Source organism: Musa acuminata, unplaced genomic scaffold (genome assembly GCF_036884655.1).
Source record: "Musa acuminata AAA Group cultivar baxijiao unplaced genomic scaffold, Cavendish_Baxijiao_AAA HiC_scaffold_1077, whole genome shotgun sequence".
Classification (NCBI taxonomy): domain Eukaryota; kingdom Viridiplantae; phylum Streptophyta; class Magnoliopsida; order Zingiberales; family Musaceae; genus Musa; species Musa acuminata.
In genome coordinates this window covers 1444334-1462247 of record NW_027021291.1, presented here as the reverse complement: position 1 = coordinate 1462247, position 17914 = coordinate 1444334, and the positions used below count along the sequence as shown (strand labels likewise).

Here is a 17914-nt window from a genome sequence, read left to right as displayed (position 1 = left end):
TATAAATAGCGCTCCGTCGGTCTCTTTCACTTCTTGGTACCTGCATTCGCTTCAACCCCCTCTTTGGGTGACTCAGCCTAGCACTCTTCAGCCGCCTTGCCTTCCCAAAAGCTCGGTAAGGATGGCTTCCCCTCCGTCGTCGTCTCCTTCTTCGCCTCCTCTTTCCGATGCCGCCGGTGAGGAGGTGGCGTTGGCGAGCCCCCGCTCGTCGTCCGAGGAACGGGCCACCAAAGCCCTTGAATCGCTGATGTGGCCGCACGACCTCGACTCCACCGTGAGCGAGTAGTCGCTGGGCCTCCTTCGGGACCGTTATGGTATCCCGACGGAGTTCACGCTCCTTGCCCCTGAGCCGGGGCAGCGGGCGTATGATCCCATTCCTAGGGGCTTTGCCCTAACCGTAGATGCCTTCGAAGCCGGACTACGCCTACCGTTCCACCCGGTCATAACCTCCTGTGTCGCGTGGTGGCGCATTTCCCCTTCTCAAATGGCGCCGAATTCTTAGCGCTACCTGGTGGCGTTCCTCGGGGAATGCTACTACGCCCGAATCACCCCGAGCCGGTCTCTTTTCCTTTCCTGTTTTCGCCTGTCCAGGGGGTCGGGGGGCTATTACCTGTCCGCCCGACCTGGTTTTCGGGTCAGCGGGGCTCCTTCCAGCAACAAGGGGTGGAAGGAGCGCTTCTTCTACGTCTGCCATCCGAAGAGTTGGAGCTTCGGGCTCCGGTGGGCGGCGCACGCAGTTGATAACACTGCCCCAGCCTTGGATGAGGGGGGGCTCCGAGCCCTTCGAAGATTGAAGGAGATCCTCCCATCTTCCAGAGTCATCCGAAAGATGACCGAGGCGTGGTTGGTCGAGGCGGGCTTGAGCCCGGTACCTCGAGGTATGCCTTGAGAAGGTGGCGGTAGGCCCTCATGTTTTATTTTCCTCTTTCGGGGTGCTCACCGAGGCCGATGTGTTTTCGCAGAGATGGTGAACCTTACTGCAGTGCGCGGAGGACGCGCCCCGTCCGCAGCATCTCCACGGCGTCAGGTCGGCCTAGGCGTCGGCACAAGAGAGGCGCCAGTGAAGCTCGAGGATGCCCACCCTCGGAAGAAGGCCAAGGTCGGTGCTTCGAAGAAACCGACTCCCCCGCGGGCTCAGGTGAGCGTGGGGGCGGCGGAGTCGAGCTCGCACGATAGGCGAGGGCGAGGTCGGGGCGAGGCAGGCCCGAGCAACGAGGCGGGGAAGGCACCGCGGGAGCCCTCGATCCGGGACTTGTGCCGTCTGCCCGCGGGGCCGCCGGACGACTTCTACCAAGCACGCCTGATGGGCGAGCTTTCCGAAGGCCAACCCTTTGAGGCGGTCGCGGCAGCCGAGCAGCGCTCCTCGGAGCTTGAAGCGGAGGTGACGTGTCTCCGGGCTGAGGCAGGGGCGACCGAGGCTGAGGTCCTTCGCCTAAGGTCCAAGGCGAAGGCGGCTGAGGAGGTGAAAGACAACCTCCGAAGGCTCCTGGAGGGGGCGCAGTCCGAGGCTTGCCTGGCCCGAGGCGAGGCGGCCGCCCTTACCCAGTGGCTGGAGGGGGCTTTGGCCGACGCGAAGGGGGCCTCGGAAGCCCTGGCGGCCGAGCGGGAGCGGCGGTTGGAGAAGGAGAGGGAAATAATCGAAGCCTACAAGCAATCCCCCGGCTTCCAACTCGGGCTGGTTCGGTCAGGGCAGGTTACCTACGAGTACGGGTACCGGATAGCCCTGGGCCGATTCCGGACGTGCCATCCCAGGTTGGGGGGTCGAGGCGGATCCTTTTACCTCGCACCCCGAGGACTTGGACGTAGACATGCCGGAGGAGGTTCCTTTCGACGATAGCGTCGGGGGCCCCGATGGCTTAGGGCAGTCTTGAAGTCGGCTCAGCCGAGCCGTTTTAGCTTCTTGTAACTTTTGTAGTCTTCGGGTCAGGTCGCAGTTGTAATCCCGTGCTTCGTAAAATCTTCTCCCAGTGTGCCTTTTCGCTTCGAGAGTTGTCTTGTATTCTCATGCTTCAGAAATAAAGGTCCTTTCCCCGTATGTTTTTGAGCTTCAGAAATTGCACAGCTTCGACTTGGGAGATGTTAACACGGGTATTGACCTCAGACAAAGAACTTTTTAAGGTTCTGGATGTTCCACGTTCTCGGCAAGGAGGAACCGTCCATCGCTGTGAGCCGATACGTACCCGGTCGGACCACGCCGGCGACCCGATATGGTCCCTCCCACTTGGGGGCCAGCTTCCCCCTCGTTCGGGTCGGGTCGCTGACCTCGGCCCTTCGTAGGACTAGATCGCCTAACTTGATCGGTCGGGGTCATAATTTTCTGTTGTAGACCCTGGCGACGGCTCTCTGGTGAGAGAGGGCCTTCAGGTGCGCGTCGGTGCGTCGCTCCTCGAGCATGTCGAGGCTGGCGCGAAGTCCCTGGTTCGAGGCTTCCTCGTCGTAGCTCCTCGTCCGAAGCGTGGCGATAGCCATCTCGGGTGGTAGGATGGCCTCGGTTCCGAACGTCAAGCTGTACGGGGATTCTCCGGTCGCAGTCTTGGGAGTGGTGCGCAGCGACCATAACACACTGGGGAGCTCGTCCGTCCAGGTCGATCGGGCCGCAGACACTCTTCTTTTGAGGCCATCTAAGATGGACTTGTTGGTTACCTCGGCCAACCCGTTCGTCTGAGGGTGGGCCACCGAGCTGAACCTTAGTTGAATGCCATGACCGGCGCAGAATTCCCGGAACCTTGTGCCTGCGAACTGAGGTCCGTTGTCGGTGATAATGGCCCTGGGCAACCCGAACCGAGTTACCAGGTTCTTCCACACGAATTTCTCCATCTGATGTTCCGTGATCGTCGCCAGTGGCTCGGCCTCGACCCACTTTGTGAAGTAGTCTACTCCTACAATTATGTACTTCCGCTGTCCAGAAGCCGGTGGGAAGGGACCGAGGAGGTCCAGCCCCCACTGGGCAAACGACCATGCGCAGTCGATGGGGCAGAGCGGGACCGAGGGTTGTCGGGGTGCGCGGGCGTGTTGCTAGCACGAACCGCACCGCTGAACGTAGGCTTTCGCATCTCGGCACATGGTTGGCCAGTAGTAGCCTTGGCGGAGTATCTTGTGCGCCAAGGTTCGTCTGCCGATGTGTTCGCCGCAGACCCCCTCGTGAGTTTCGGCCAGGACTGTCCGTGCTTCGTCAGGCTCCAAGCATCGCAGGAGGGGATGGGTGAAGGACCGTTTGTAAAGCCGACCACTCTCCTTGGCGTACCACGCGTGTGTGCGGCGCAGACGCCGAGCTGCGACTTCGTCGAGGGGGAGAGTTCCATCCCGCTTGAAGCGCAGCAACTCTTGCACCCACGTGGTCGGCGCACCGCCTGGGGCCATAGTCGCTACTTCGATGGCGCGAGCGGGGAGCTCCTCAATCTCTGTCCACGCTTCGGGGGTTTGTCTTGACGCCAGCTTAGCGAGCGCATCGGCTTGCTCGTTTTCCTCCCTCGGAACATTAGATAATGTAAAGTAAGGGAATCTCGCGGTTAGGTCTCTTACCCGTGCCAGGTATTTGGCCATGGTTGCGTCCCGAGCTTCATATCCACCGCTGAGCTGTTTGGCCACAAGTTGCGAGTCGGTGAGGACATGTATTGCGTCCACCTGCATCTCGAGGGCCAGCCTCAATCCCGCTAGGAGTGCCTCGTATTCTGCCTCGTTATTAGTGGCTTTAAACCTGAAGTGGAGGGAACGCTCGAACGAGCGTCCGTCAGGGGCGAGGAGGACCAGCCCCGCTCCGGCACCACTCGAGTTGGCCGAGCCGTCCACGTGTAGGATCCAAGCCTCGGGGGTTTGCTCGGGATCTCTGTCCATCGGAGCTAACTCCGCGACGAAGTCGGCTACTGCCTGGGCCTTCATGGCGGTCCTGGGTACGTAACTGATATCATGTTAACCGAGCTCCACCGCCCATCGGAGGAGCCGACCTGCAACATCGAATTTTGTTAAGACCTGCCGGAGAGGCTGGTCGGTGATGACTTCCACCGGGTGCGCCTGGAAGTAAGGGCACAACTTCCGAGCCGAGAGCACCAGGGCGAGTGCGAGTTTTTCTATCGGCGGGTAGCGCTCTTTAGGTCCACTCAGGACGTGGTTGACGTAGTAGATCGGGAGTTGCGGGCCGGAGCTTTCCTTGACAAGGACGGAGCTGACCGCATGCGGGGAGGCTGCTAGGTAGAGTCCCAGCTTCTCGCCGGGGGAGACAGAGGCGAGCCGAGGGAGGCTGGCCAGGTGCTGCTTTATCTGCTTTAAAGCCTCCTCGCATTCCAATGTCCATTGGAAATTCTTCGGGTTTTTGAGCGCCTTGAAGAACGGGAGGCAGCGATCGCCCGATCGGGCGAGGAAGCGGGACAGGGCGACAAGTCTTCCGTTGAATCGCTGCAGGTCCTTAACTGTCCGGGGGGACTACATATCGATTATTGCCTGTACCTTCTCCGGGTCGGCGTCGATTCCTCTCTAGTGTACAATGAATCCTTGGAACTTCCCGGAGGTGACGCCGAAAGCGCACTTTGTGGGGTTGAGCCGCATGCCGAACTTGCGCAGCGTGGCGAAGGCCTCGGCCAGGTCGGCAAGGTGCGTTCCGGCCTCTCGGCTTTTCACAATCATGTCGTCCACGTAGACTTCCATGTTTCTGCCGATTTGATGGGCAAACATCTTGTTTACCGTCCTCTGGTATGTGGCCCCGGCATTTTTTAACCCGAACGGCATGACCTTGTAGAAGTATATCCCTTGATCGGTGAGGAAAGTCGTATGTTCTCTGTCTTCGGGCGCCATCCTGATCTGGTTGTACCCTGAATAGGCATCCATGAAAGAGAGGCGTGCATGCCCCGCCGTCGCGTCGACTAGCTGGTCGATCTTCGGGAGGGGATAGCAGTCTTTAGGACATGCACTATTGAGACTGGTGTAGTAAACGCACATCCTCCAGCTTCCATTGTGTTTTTTCACGAGAACTACATTGGACAACCACTGAGGATACTTGGCTTCTTCTATGAAGCCTGCCGCTAAGAGTCGGTCCACCTCCTCTTGTATGCCGCGTTGTTGGTCAGGGGCGTGGCGCCGGGGCTTTTGCTTCACTGGGCGAGTGTCAGGTGGGATATTGAGATGATGCTCCGCGACCTCTGGGTCGACCCCCCCCATGTCCGATGGGGACCAGGCGAAGATGTCGGCATTTTCCCGCAGAAGACCGACGAGCTGTTCCCGTTCCCGTTCGGGTAGTTCCGATCCGACCCTAACCGTTTGGTTCGGCCGCGCTTCCTGCAAAGGAACGTCAACAGTGGATCCCCTCGGCTCGGGATGAGGAGCCAGTTTCTTCGCTTCCCGCGGATCTTCCAAGGGCGCCTCGGCCCTGGTTCTCTTGCCTAATGAGACGGAGGTAAGGTAGCAGCGCCTGGACTCTCGGGGGCTTCCGGTGACTTCCCCGACCCCCTCGCGAGTCGGGAATTTGACGGTCCGGTAGTAGGTTGAGACGACGGCTCTGACCTTGTTGAGGGTCGGTCGACCTAGTATGGCATTGTAAGCGGTGGGATGGTCGACCACCAGGAAAGTGGTCATTACGGTCTTCGATCTCAGCGGGGTCCCCACAGTCAGAGGCAAGGTAATGGCTCCCAGGGGCGATATTGAATCTCCCGTGAACGCAGAGGCAAGGTAAACTGTGTTTTAGAGGTAATGGCTCTCAGTTTACGTCTAAACGCAGTTTTACGTCTAAACGTAGTTTGCGTCTAAACGCAGTTTTATGTCTAAACGTAGTTTTGCGTTCAAAAGTAGTTTACGTCTAAAACATAGTTTTATGTCTAAACACAGTTTGCGCAGTTTACGTCTAAACACAGTTTTGCGTCTAAACTCAGTTTACGTCTAAACGCAGTTTTACGTCTAAACGCAGTTTGCGTCTAAACGCAGTTTTACGTCTAAACATAGTATTACGTTTAAAAGTAGTTTACATCTAAAACACAGTTTTATGTTTAAACACAGTTTGCGCAGTTTACGTTTAAACGCAGTTTTACGTCTAAACGCAGTTTGCGTCTAAACGCAGTTTTACGTTTGAACGTAGTTTTACGTCTAAACGTAGTTTGCGTCTAAAACAGTTTCAAAGGGATCTGAACTTAGAAACTAGTTCGTAAAAGCGCAGAAGACAGTTTTGCAGAATCAAAACGCAAACGTAAGCTGCAATGTAAAGATCGTACGAAAAACACCGATTTACGTCTGAATGCAGATTTGGAAAGATCAGCACTTAGAAACTTGTTCGTAAAGGCGCAGAGAGTAGTAGCTATGTAGGAGGTTTGCAGTAATGATAAGGTACTCGAAATAAAAGCAAACCAGAGATTTAGAGTGGTTCGGTCAGTCTTGACCTACTCCACTTTTGGCTTCCTCCTCCGACGAGGTCACCGACGTCAACTAGAGGCCTTCCTTCAATAGGCGAAGGCCAACTGCCCTTTTACAGTTTCACTCCTTTTGATGGGCTCAGGAGACAACCCTTACAGAACCTTTCTCTCCTCACTTTACAACTCAAAAGCTTGAAGAACAGAAGGAGGAGACTTAAAGGCTTTACAACAATTTTGAGCTCTTAGAATCACAGAAAGGATCAAGATTTTGGTGTAGGTCTGTGTGCTTTTTGTGCTGAATGGGTGGGGTATTTATAGGCCCCAACCCAGTTCAAATTTGGAGCTCAAAACGATCAAATCCCGGAATTCCGGGATCAGGCGGTTGCACCTCCTGACTGGAGCGGTTGCACCGCCTGGCAGAGCTCGAAGACTGAGCTCAAGCGGTTGCACCTCTCTGTCAGGGGCGGTTGCACCGCCTGAGTCTGGCTCGGAGACTGAGCCCCAGGCGGTGCCACCTCTTGATTGAGGCGGTTGCACCTCTCTTCCAGAGCTCGAAGACCGAGCTCAGGCGGTGCCACCTCTTTGTCAGGGAGGTTGCACCGCCCAGTCTAGCTCGAAGACTGAGCTCAGGCGGTGCCACCTCCTGGCTGGGGCGGTTGCACCGCCCAGTCTCACTGGGAGACTTAGCCCAGGCGGTTGCACCTCCTGCCTGGGGCGGTTGCACCTCCTTCACTATTTCAGCTCACTTGGTTTGGCTCCAAACTTGGCCCAAACCAGTCCGAACTTGAGCCTAATTGGCCCCTACTTGGGTTATAGGATTAACACCTAATCCTAACCCTAATTAATGTGCTAACTATGATTTTAAAGACATTTTCTAAGCTATTACAAAGTCCGCAAGTCAAGACTTCTTCTGGCGAGCTTCCGGCAAACTTCCGGCGGTCTTCCGATGAACTCTCGGAAACCATTCTGCGGACTCCCGGCAAGCTTCTAGACTTCACGATTTGATCTTAGCGAGTTCCAACGAGCTTCTTCGGCAAGCTCCGATCTTTCTCGGTGAGCTCCGCGAACTTCCAACGAACCTTCCGGCGAGCTTCCGAAAAACCCTTCGGCAAGCTCCCAACTCATTCTCGGCTAGTTCCGGTAGCATTCCCGACGAACCTTCGGACTTCCGTCGAACTCTTGAACTCGCAACAAATCCTTCGCGCTTGACTCCGACACTTTGTTTCGCTTTATGTCTTCATCGTTATCATAGTTAATCCTGCACAACAAAACAAAACTTCGATCGAGACAATTAATCCTAAGCAATTAACCAAGTTGTCCGACATGTCATTGGTCACTCGACGCTTCGTCCGATTCTTCGGCGCATCGTCCTCTCCTGCAGCCTATTTCCCAATCGGCCAGTTGACTTCGCAACTCCGATATCCTTGGCACAATACCTGCTCTTCTTGGCCTGATGCCCGATTCCACGGCCCGAAGCCTTCTGTCGATACGTCGACCGATCCACCGGCCCGACGTCTAATCTTCTGACATGTTCCTTCGGCACAACATGATTTTCCTGCTTTAATTGTCTCATCCTGATCGAAGCATCCTGCGTTACTCAAACCGCAGATTAAATCATAAACATATATCAAGTAGTTTCATCATCAAAATACGAGATTCAACAAAGAAATCGATCAAAAAAAGGCGAGTGAAGTGATACAAAAAGAACTCTGTTCTTTGTTAGTCCTATCCATAAGAGAGGGGAGCATATGAAAAATGTAATCGATTCTTTCGTTTCCTTGGGTCACTGGCCATCTGCCGGGAGTTTCGGGTTTAATACCGATATTTTAGCAACAAATCCAATAAATCTAAGTGTAGTGCTTGGTGTATTGATTTATTTTGGAAAGGGAGTGTGTGCGAGTTGTGTATTTCAAGAATAGGTTGGATCCATCCGGCTGCACTTTATTTATGGTATTTATAGGAGAAATAGGAAAAAGGTGCACGATCTCGATGAATTACTTCTGAATAAATTAAGAAATCATATGTAAGAACCATAGCATTTCGTGACTTATTGGTAAATCCACTTTGATTCTCTATCAACCAATAATGTGAGACCATTAACATGGTTAAAGCTAAATTGTTTAAAGTCTAGGTAAAACATGGTACTCTTTCTACCACTTCTACCACTACGTTAGTAACGAAATGGTTAAAAAAAAATAGTTGGTAATTTATTTGATTTGATATAGAACACTCGTATCGATAAAAGAATTTGAACCATTTACTAGAAAAATGAGCACTTTGCTTTTTTTATCTAATGCCAAAATGACGACCTATGTATAAAAAAAAGGAATTTTTGGACTTGAAGAAACAAATAAAAAAATATAATAATTATTATTTTCATTTTTTAAAAATGAAAAATGAAATAGAATTCTAAAATTGAAAATGATAAATAAAATACAAAACAAATATAAATAAAATACAAATAAAGAAACAACTTTGTTGACAATTCTAGATTTTTGTCTGGTCTAGTCGGAAGAGTCCTCCTGATATTCTGGTCTTGTATCAGTTTTGACATCTTTGAATACAAACAGAAAAGAGAGGGTAGGCTCATTACATTAAAAAAGATATGGGAATACCCACACCATAAATAAAACATAAAAAAAGATATGGGAATACCCACACCATAAATAAAATAAATAATTGAGCGTGAGAGCCAAATGAATCGAAAGATTCATGTTTGGTTTGGGAAGAGATCATGGAAGTTTTGAAATTAATGATAAGATAATCTACTTTCATTAAATGATTTATTAGATAATCGAAAACAGAGGATTTTGAATACTATTCAAAATTCGGAAGAATTACGTAAAGGGGCCATTGAGCAGCTTGAAAGAGCCCGGGCTCGCTTATGTAAAGTGGAAATGGAAGCATATGAGTATCGAATGAATGGATACTCTGAAATAGAATGAGAAAAACAAAATTTGATTAATGCCACTAGTAATAGTTTGGAACAATTAGAAAATTACAAAAATGAAACCCTTCAGTTTGAACAACAAAGAGCGATTAATCAGGTCCGACAACGAGTTTTCCAACAAGCCTTACAAGGAGCTCTGAATAGTTGCTTGAATAGCGAGTTACATTTCCGTACGATCCGTGCTAATATTGGCATTCTCAGGGCCATGCAAGAAATAACTGATTAGCCCTTCTTTTTTTAGTTATAGTTTAGGCATTATTTTTTTCTTTTCCTTCCTAAAAAGAATAAAGAAACACTAATGGTAACCCTTCGAGCCGACGAAATTAGTAATATTAATCGTGAGCGTATTGAACAATATAGTAGAGAAATAAAGATTGTGAATACCGGTACCGTACTTCAAGTAGGCGACGGAATTGCTCGTGTTCATGGTCTTGATGAAGTAATGGCAGGTGAATTAGTAGAGTTTCAAGAGGGTACAATAGGCATTGCTCTGAATTTGGAATCAAATAATGTTGGCATTGTATTAATGGGTGATGGTTTGATGATACAAGAGGGAAGTTCCGTAAAAGAAACAGGACGAATTGCTCAGATACCTGTGAGTGAGGGTTATTTGGGTCGTGTTATAAATGCTCTGGCTAAACCTATTGATGGGAGAGGTGAAATTTCTGTTAGGATCGAGAGCACTAAGAGGGGGGGGTGAATTAGTGCAGCGGAAATCTTACAGCGATTAAAAACCAAAAGCTGTGTTCGTTCAATGAAAACTATTATGATGCAAAAGCTAATTCTCAGTTTGTATCTAAGTGCAGTTTGCGTCTAAGCGCAGATTGCGTCTAAGCGCAGTTTGCGTCTAAACACAGTTTGCGTCTAAGCGCAGTTTGCGTCTAAGCGCAGTTTGCGTCTAAACACAGTTTGCGTCTAAGCGCAGTTTTGCGTCTAAGCGCAGTTTACGTCTAAACTCAGATTTACGTCTAAACGCAATTTTATGTCTAAACGCAGATTTACGTCTAAACGCAGTTTTACGTCTAAACGCAGATTTACGTCTAAACTCAGATTTACGTCTAAACTTTGAAACTCGTTTGTATACTCGCAGAAGACAGTATGCAGTTGAAATCAAGACGTAAACGTGAACTGAGAACTGATGATTGTGAGAGGAAAGCCGATTTACGTCTAAATGCAGTTTTACGTCTAAATGTTGAAACTCGTTCGTAAAATTGTAGAGGACAGTTTGCAGTTATCAATAGGATCAAAATGTAAGTGTAAATTGCAAAGAAACTCTTTCGTAAAAGCACGGAAGACAGTTCTGCAGAATCAAACGTAAACGTAAACTGTAATGTACGAAAATACGAATTTACGTCTGAATGCAGATTCGGAAGAACAGCACTTAGAACTTGTTCGTGAAAGCGCAGAGAGCAGTAGTATTGAAGGAGGTTTGCAGTAATGATAAATTGCTCAAAGATAAACGCAAACCAGAGATTTAGAGTGGTTCGGTCAGCCTTGACCTACTCCACTTTTGGCTTCCTCCACCGACGAGGTTGCCGACGTCAACTAGCTGCCTTCCTTCAATGGGCGAAGGCCAAACTGCCCTTTTACAGTTTTTCTCCTTTTGACAGGCTCAGGAGACAACCTTTACAGACCTTTCTCTCCTCACTTTACAACTGAAAACTTGAAGAACAGAAGGAGGAGACTTAAAGGCTTTACAACACTTTTGAGCTCTTAGAATCACAGAAAAGATCAAGATTTCGGTGTAGGTCTGTATCTTTTCAGTGCTGAATGGGTGGGGTATTTATAGGCCCCAACCCAATTCAAATTTCGAGCTCAAAACGATCAAATCCCGGAATTCCGGGATCAGGCGGTTGCACCTCTTGACTGGAGAGGTGGCACCGCCTGGCAGAGCTCGAAGTCTGAGCTCAGGCGGTTGCACCTCTCGACTGGAGAGGTGGCACTGCCTGGCAGAGCTCGAAGACTGAGCTCGGACGGTTCCACCTTCTCTGTCAGGGGTGGTTGCACCTTCCTGCCAGAGCTCGAAGACTGAGCTCAGGCGGTGCATCTCCTGACCAGAGAAGTTTCTCTTCTCTGCCAGAGGTGATCGCACCTTTCTGCCAGAGGTGGTTGCACCTCTCTGCCAGAGGTGGTTGCACCACTCTGCCAGAGCTCGAAGACCGAGCTTAGGCTGTGCATCTCCTGGCCAGAGAGGTTGCAGCTCTCTGCTAGAGCTCGAAGACCGAGCTCGGTGGTTGCATCGCCTGCCAGAGCTCGGAACTTGAGCTCTGGCGGTGCTACCTCTCGACAGAGGAGGTTGCACCGCCCAGTCTCGCTTGGAGACTGACCCCTGGGCGGTTGCACCTCTTGGCTGGGGCGGTTGCACCGCCCAGTCTCGCTGGGAGACTTAGCCTGGGCGGTGGCACCTCCCTGCCTGGGCGGTTGCACCTCCCACAGCCACTTGGGTTCGAATGGGTTGAACCATTCGACCCAACTTGAGTTCTTCAGGGGCCCAATTGCCCCAGGATTAAGCTAATGGGATCACCTCCCATTTCTAACTTAATCACCGTGCTAACTACGATTAAATCTAAGACAATTTCTGCAGCTTTGCTTCGGTACGTCAATCGCTTCTTCCGGCGAGTTTCCGGCGAACTTCCGTCGATCATCCGATGAACCCTCGGTGATGCTCCTGCGGACTTCCGGCAAACTCCTGGACTTTGCGACGATCCACTTGGCGAGTTCCGACGAGCTTCGCTTGGCAAGCTTCTGGACTTCTCGGATCTGTTCCCGCAGAACCTCCGACGACTGTCCGTACTTCCGTCGAACTCTTGAACTCCCAATGTGATCATGAACTTGACTCCGGCGCAACTCCTGCTGCTTGTCTATCTTTCATCGTAGTTAATCCTGCACACTTAAAACAAAACTTCGATCGAGACAATTAATCCTAAGCAATTAACCAAGTTGTCCGGCATGTCATTGGTCCCTCGACGCTTCGTCTGATTCTTCAGCGCATCGTCCTCTCCTGCGGCCTATTGCCCAATCGGCCAGTTGACTCCGCAACTCCGATATCCTTGGCACAATACCCGCTCTTCTTGGCCCGATGCCCGAGTCCACGGCCCGAAGCCTTCTGTCGATACGTCGACCGATCCACCGGCCCGACGTCCAATCTTCTGACATGTTCCTCCGGCACAACATGATTTTCCTGCTTTAATTGTCTCATCCTGATCAAAGCATCCTGCGTCACTCAAAACGCAGATTAAATCATAAACATATATCAAGTAGTTTCATCATCAAAATACGAGATTCAACAATTTCAGCTTCTGAATCTCGGTTAATTGAATCTCCTGCCCCATGTATTATTTCTAGACGTTCTGTATATGAGCCTCTTCAAACGGGGCTTATTGCCATTGATTTGATGATCCCTAGGACGCGGTCAACAAGAATTAATTATTGGAGACAGACAGATTGGCAAAACAGCCGTAGCCACAGATACGATTCTCAATCAAAAAGGTCAAAATGTAATGTGTGTTTATGTAGCTATTGGTCAAAAAGCATCTTCTGTGGCTCAGGTAGGATAGATGGAATATACTATTGTGGTAGCCGAAACGGCGGATTCACCTGCTACATTACAATACCTCGCTCCTTATACGGGAGCGGCTCTGGCTGAGTTTTTTATGTATCGTGGACAACATATTTTAATAATTTATGATGATCTCTCCAAACAGGCACAAGCTTATCGCCAAATGTCTCTTCTATTAAGAAGACCTCCCGGTCGTGAAGCTTATCCAGGAGATGTTTTTTATTTGCATTCACGACTTTTGGAAAGAGCCGCTAAATCAAATTCTAGTTTAGGTGAAGGAAGTATGACCGCTTTACCGATAGTTGAGACTCAATCTGGAGACGTTTCAGCTTATATTCCTACTAATGTAATTTCCATTACAGATGGACAAATATTCTTATCTGCCGATCTATTCAATGCTGGAATCCGACCTGCTATTAATGTGGGTATTTCCGTTTCCAAAGTAGGATCCGTAGCTCAAATTAAAGCCATGAAACAAGTAGCCGGCAAATCAAAATTGAAACTAGCCCAATTCACAGAGTTAGAAGCCTTTGCACTATTCGCTTCTGATCTCGATAAAGCTACTCAGAATCAATTGGCAAGAGGTCAACGATTACGCGAGTTGCTTAAATAATCCCAATCAGACCCTCTCGCAGTGGAAGAACAGATAGCTACTATTTATACCGGAGCGAATGGATATCTTGATCCGCTAGAAATTGGACAGGTAAAGAAATTTATCAATTAGTTACGTAACTACTTAAAAAACAATAAACCTAAATTTCAAGAAATTATATCTTCTACCAAGTCATTCACCGAGGAAGTAGAATTTCTTTTGAACGTTCATCGGCTTCTTAGGTAAATCCGATCTCTCAACGGTTTCTTGAATTGGCTTCCTTCCTTGGTTCTTGATCTTGGAATGGGGTTTGTCTGTGATTAGGGTGGGATCACCTTCAGCTGCGTTTCTTTGGAGTGGCACTTGGGACATGGATTTCACTTCATTTACGAAGAAGCTAATCCTTTACTTTGCCTGATTAGTTCCCATGGAGGGTTGGATCGAACTGTTTGTTTTCTTGATGTGAAGCTTCTGGTTGATCGGCTTTCTTCCACTGTTTGCTTTCCGTTCGAGATCATGCTCGTTGCAAGTGTCGTTGAAAGTAGCAGCCTTTCTTTGACGGTTTCTCTAATGCAAAAACAACGTTGTCAACCGGTTAAACATTGGAGTGACATTAAAACTAAGATTTGTCACGATATGACATGATAAATAGGATTTTTGTTCGAATGATCGTAAACTGAACTTAAGTGAAAAAAAAACTTAAATATCAGATCAATATATAATTGAAACTTAATACCATGATAAATATTTTGAGTCGATGTAGACCATGATATATGATTTTGACTATTAAACGGTTCTTCTTAACAATCTCATGACTTCTGCCACTCTTAAACATCGGTTGGAGATCGGAGATTAGTGCAAAACCTAATCAAATTTACTTGTGATGAAAATAAAAATATAAAGAATATTCATTTTATCGAGGTCCTCTTATATAATCATAGATTTAGATTTGGTACACATATTTGTAAATATATTATTAGAAAAATATTGTGCAAGCCATAAATGGTAGAGGTGTTCAAATTGAACCTAACCAAGATTTCAGTTCGGATCAATTGAATTGAACTAATTTATTATATATATATATATATATAATTATTTTAATTATAAACTGATTAATTGAATCGAATTAATCGAATCGATTAAATAAATTTGAATCGATTACGATTCAAACTATCTTATTTTAATCAAATCTAACTGAAAACGGTTTGAACCAGATTTTATTACGTCGACTGAAACAACACATGGATATTGTTCGATTGGAGGAGCTCAAGTATATAGATATATTCATCAATCTCTATAAATTATGTAAGTATGTAGCCTTATATTATATTATATAGTTTGATATATTAAGATTCCTCACCTTAATAGACAATTGGACTCCAAAAAACGAAAAAGAAAAAAGTGCAAGCCGTTCTTACGTTTCCATGAATTGTCAAACAAGAAAGTATTGTTTTGTTCTCCGTCACCTTGACATCGGGAAATTAAATCTGAGACTCCTTCCTGTGTACTTTGGCTCGTTACCACAGCTTGCATGGCGGGAGAGGCGCGCTGCAGAGCCCCGTGTTTCCTCTGAAGCCCTCCGCCGTCAAGGGAGCCCGATGGCGCGGTATCCGACCGCTGAGCCTGTTATCTGACACATCGAACTCGGTCAGTCGCGCGAGGTCCAGCACGCCCTCAGGTATGCTCCCGGAGAGCCCGTTCCCCGCCATCCCCACCTCCTTCAGCGCCGCCAGCCTCGCCATGGACGCCGGTATCCCGCCGCCAAGCTCTGGGTTGTGCGACACCACTAGCCTCTCTACTGTGTCCATCGCGGCCAGCTCCCCCACGCCCTCGTCAAGCCCCTCGGTGAACCGGTTGCGTGACAGATCCAGCGTCCGGTAGTGCCCCAAGGGGTCCTGCGTCCCCTTCGCCAGCACTGGCCGCAGCCGGCCGTACAGCTCGTTGGAGTGCAGGTCCAGGTCCATCAGCAGCGTCAGGTTCTTGAACCCCTCCGGGATCCCCGAATGCAGAGTGTTGTTGGAGAGGTTGAGCAACGAGAGCCCGGTCATGTTGCCGATCCACGGCGGGAGATCCCCCACCAGTCCGTTGCTGGAAAGGTCGAGGATCGAGATGGACGACGCCGACGACAGCCAGTCAGACAGCGGACCGGAGATCCCTGTGTCCGCCAGGACAAGCTTGAATATGTTCATCTGGCCGAGCCAGCTCGGCGGCCTGCCCAAGTGCATCAGGGAGTTGAAGGAGAGATCCAGCTCTTGGAGGTTCCGCAGCCGGGAGAGCTCGGCGGGGATTGGACCACCGAGGCGGTTCCGCGACAGGTCTAACGTCTGCAGATTGGCCAGGTTGGCGAAGCTGGAAGGGATCCTGCCGGTAAATCGGTTGTTGGAGAAGAAGATGTCCGTGAGCGTGGCGAGGCGTCCTATAGCGGCGGGCAGCTGACCGGTGAGCTTGTTGTTCTCCAGTATCAGTCTCTCGATGCTAGGTAGGCCGCCGATCGAATCCGGGATGCTCCCGGTGAGCTGGTTCTCCGACATCCTACAGAACTGCAGCGAGACCATACCGGCGATGGAAGGCGGAATGCTTCCCGTGATGCGGTTCTGGTTCAAGTAGAGAACCACCAGGTTTTTTAGCTTGCCTATGGAGCTGGGGATGCCGCCGGAGATCTTGTTCTCTGAAAGATCAAGAACAGTGAGCCTTCGCAGCAATCCGATCTCCATGGGGATGGAGCCGGTGAGGTGGTTGCCATGGAGGTCTAGTGCCTCCATTGCAGGTACCCGCCCGATGGATGCCGGGATGCCGCCGGTTAGCCTGTTGTTGGAAAGAGAGACCACGGAAAGAAATGGAGAGGTGAACATGGAAGGGGGAAGCGATCCGGAGAGGCGGTTGTTGCCGAGGGAGAGCTTCCGGAGTCGGGTGAGGTTTGCGAAGGCGGAGGGGATGCAGCCGGTGAGTTGGTTGGAGTCGAGGAGGAGGTGTTCAAGGCGGGAGAGGCGGCCGAGGGCGGGTGGAACGGGGCCGGCGAGCTGCTTGAGGTTGCTGAGATCGAGCAACCGGAGGGAGAAGAGGTCGCCGAGGGCAGGCGAGAGACTCCCGGCAATGGAGGCGTCGGAGATGAAGTCGGGCCCGGAGGAGAGGCCAGGGCGGCAGACGTTGACGACGCGGCCAGTGGCAGCGTCGCAGGCCACGCCGTCCCACGCGGAGCAACAGTCCGTGGCCGAGTCCCAGGAGCGGAGGAGGCCGGAGGGGTCGGCGGTGATGCCGGCCTTGAAGGTGAGAAGGGCCGAACGGTCGTGGGGGTGACATCCCTGCGACCACTGCAGCAACAGGGTGGAGCAGAGGAAGAGGAAGACGAGGCACAGCGGCTGCATGTTATCCATCTCTTACGTGAAAGAATCGACGAGGGTCGACCGATGTTCTCCCCAGTCGAAGAACTTGCAATGAAAAGGCGGTGGATCAAACTGGAGTCGAAAAGCATTCGTTACTGCCATGAAAGTGGCAGCAGAGGGTCTCTTAAGAGACCATTTCCTCGCAGTTTCTACTTCTTTAATGGGCTCTCAGGTCGGCAGAAATGTGGAGATGCAGCAGCAAATTAGGCGTGGAAACGGAGTCTGCTGCTGCAGTCATGAACGGTCTCCAAGGAAACTGGGGTGAGGCCCCATGAAGCTTGCCTGGGTTCAGACGCCCCATGGTGGAAGTGGCGCTGCTGACTTTAATGGGACCAGAGAAGAAAGAATAGGGGCGTCTCTCTGTCCCAATGGAGTATTATATCTCCTTCCTTCTCACCTAATGAGCTGTCGGAGTCGATGGGCTTCACTTGCCTTCGCCTGCCTTTCCAGGGTGTGTACTTGTGATGGCGCACGAGGCTGTCAACCACTCACCACAGCAAACTGCAGGTTGGGGGAACCTCAACTCATTGGATCATCTGGCTGTTTCTACAAGGCTTTGATACTGATTAGATATCGTTGCACACAGGCATTTAGGAAGCGAACGATTTCTTCTGTTAGAAGGCAAAGGAGAGGAATGGCAGACGGCTAGCGCCCACAGGTCAGAGGCTAGATGCAGAAATCAAGGTAATGCGTGCTTTGAGATGCATGAAAGCAATTCAATTCGAGTGATATGAACTATAAATATGGTTGGTCATTTGACAGTGATCCTCTCTTTGACCGAATAGATTCTCTGTGCCATCTCACTAACACTGATCTATTATTTCTCGATTGCGCCAGTTCTATAATGCCTGTTGATAGGGGTAAAAAATTGGCCTGACGTAACACCCTGGATTTGACGTAATATACCCCCCACGTCGAACGCCCTGTGCGGCACACTGTCCCAGAACGAACGTTAATAACGACGCGACATGAGCCCACACCCACCGTACCCAGACCCCCTCGGCTGACCGACGCTCCCCTCACCCTGCCGAAGCTCGGCTCTCCACGCAACGTCCATGACGACAGACGCCATCAGAGGTACGGCCCCCCTCCTGCAGG

The 17914-nt window shown here is 50.3% G+C and overlaps 1 protein-coding gene and 1 pseudogene across 1 annotated transcript; one reads left to right on the top strand and one right to left on the bottom strand.

The window, feature by feature from the left end:
- The first annotated feature begins 8050 nt into the window (after positions 1-8050).
- On the top strand, positions 8051-13533 carry LOC135666231 (ATP synthase subunit alpha, chloroplastic-like; annotated as a pseudogene).
- A 1193-nt stretch (positions 13534-14726) lies between these two features.
- Positions 14727-17011, bottom strand: LOC135666230 (LRR receptor-like serine/threonine-protein kinase GSO1). The gene has a single exon (XM_065177799.1). The coding sequence runs from the start codon at positions 16805-16807 to the stop codon at positions 14951-14953; it is 1857 nt and encodes a 618-aa protein (XP_065033871.1). The 5' UTR covers positions 16808-17011; the 3' UTR covers positions 14727-14950.
- Positions 17012-17914: the final 903 nt, after the last annotated feature.

What these genes read in the sequence shown, in the direction of transcription:
- LOC135666230 (XM_065177799.1), bottom strand. Translation starts at nt 16,807, where the DNA reads ATGGATAACATGCAGCCGCTGTGCCTCGTCTTCCTCTTCCTCTGCTCC.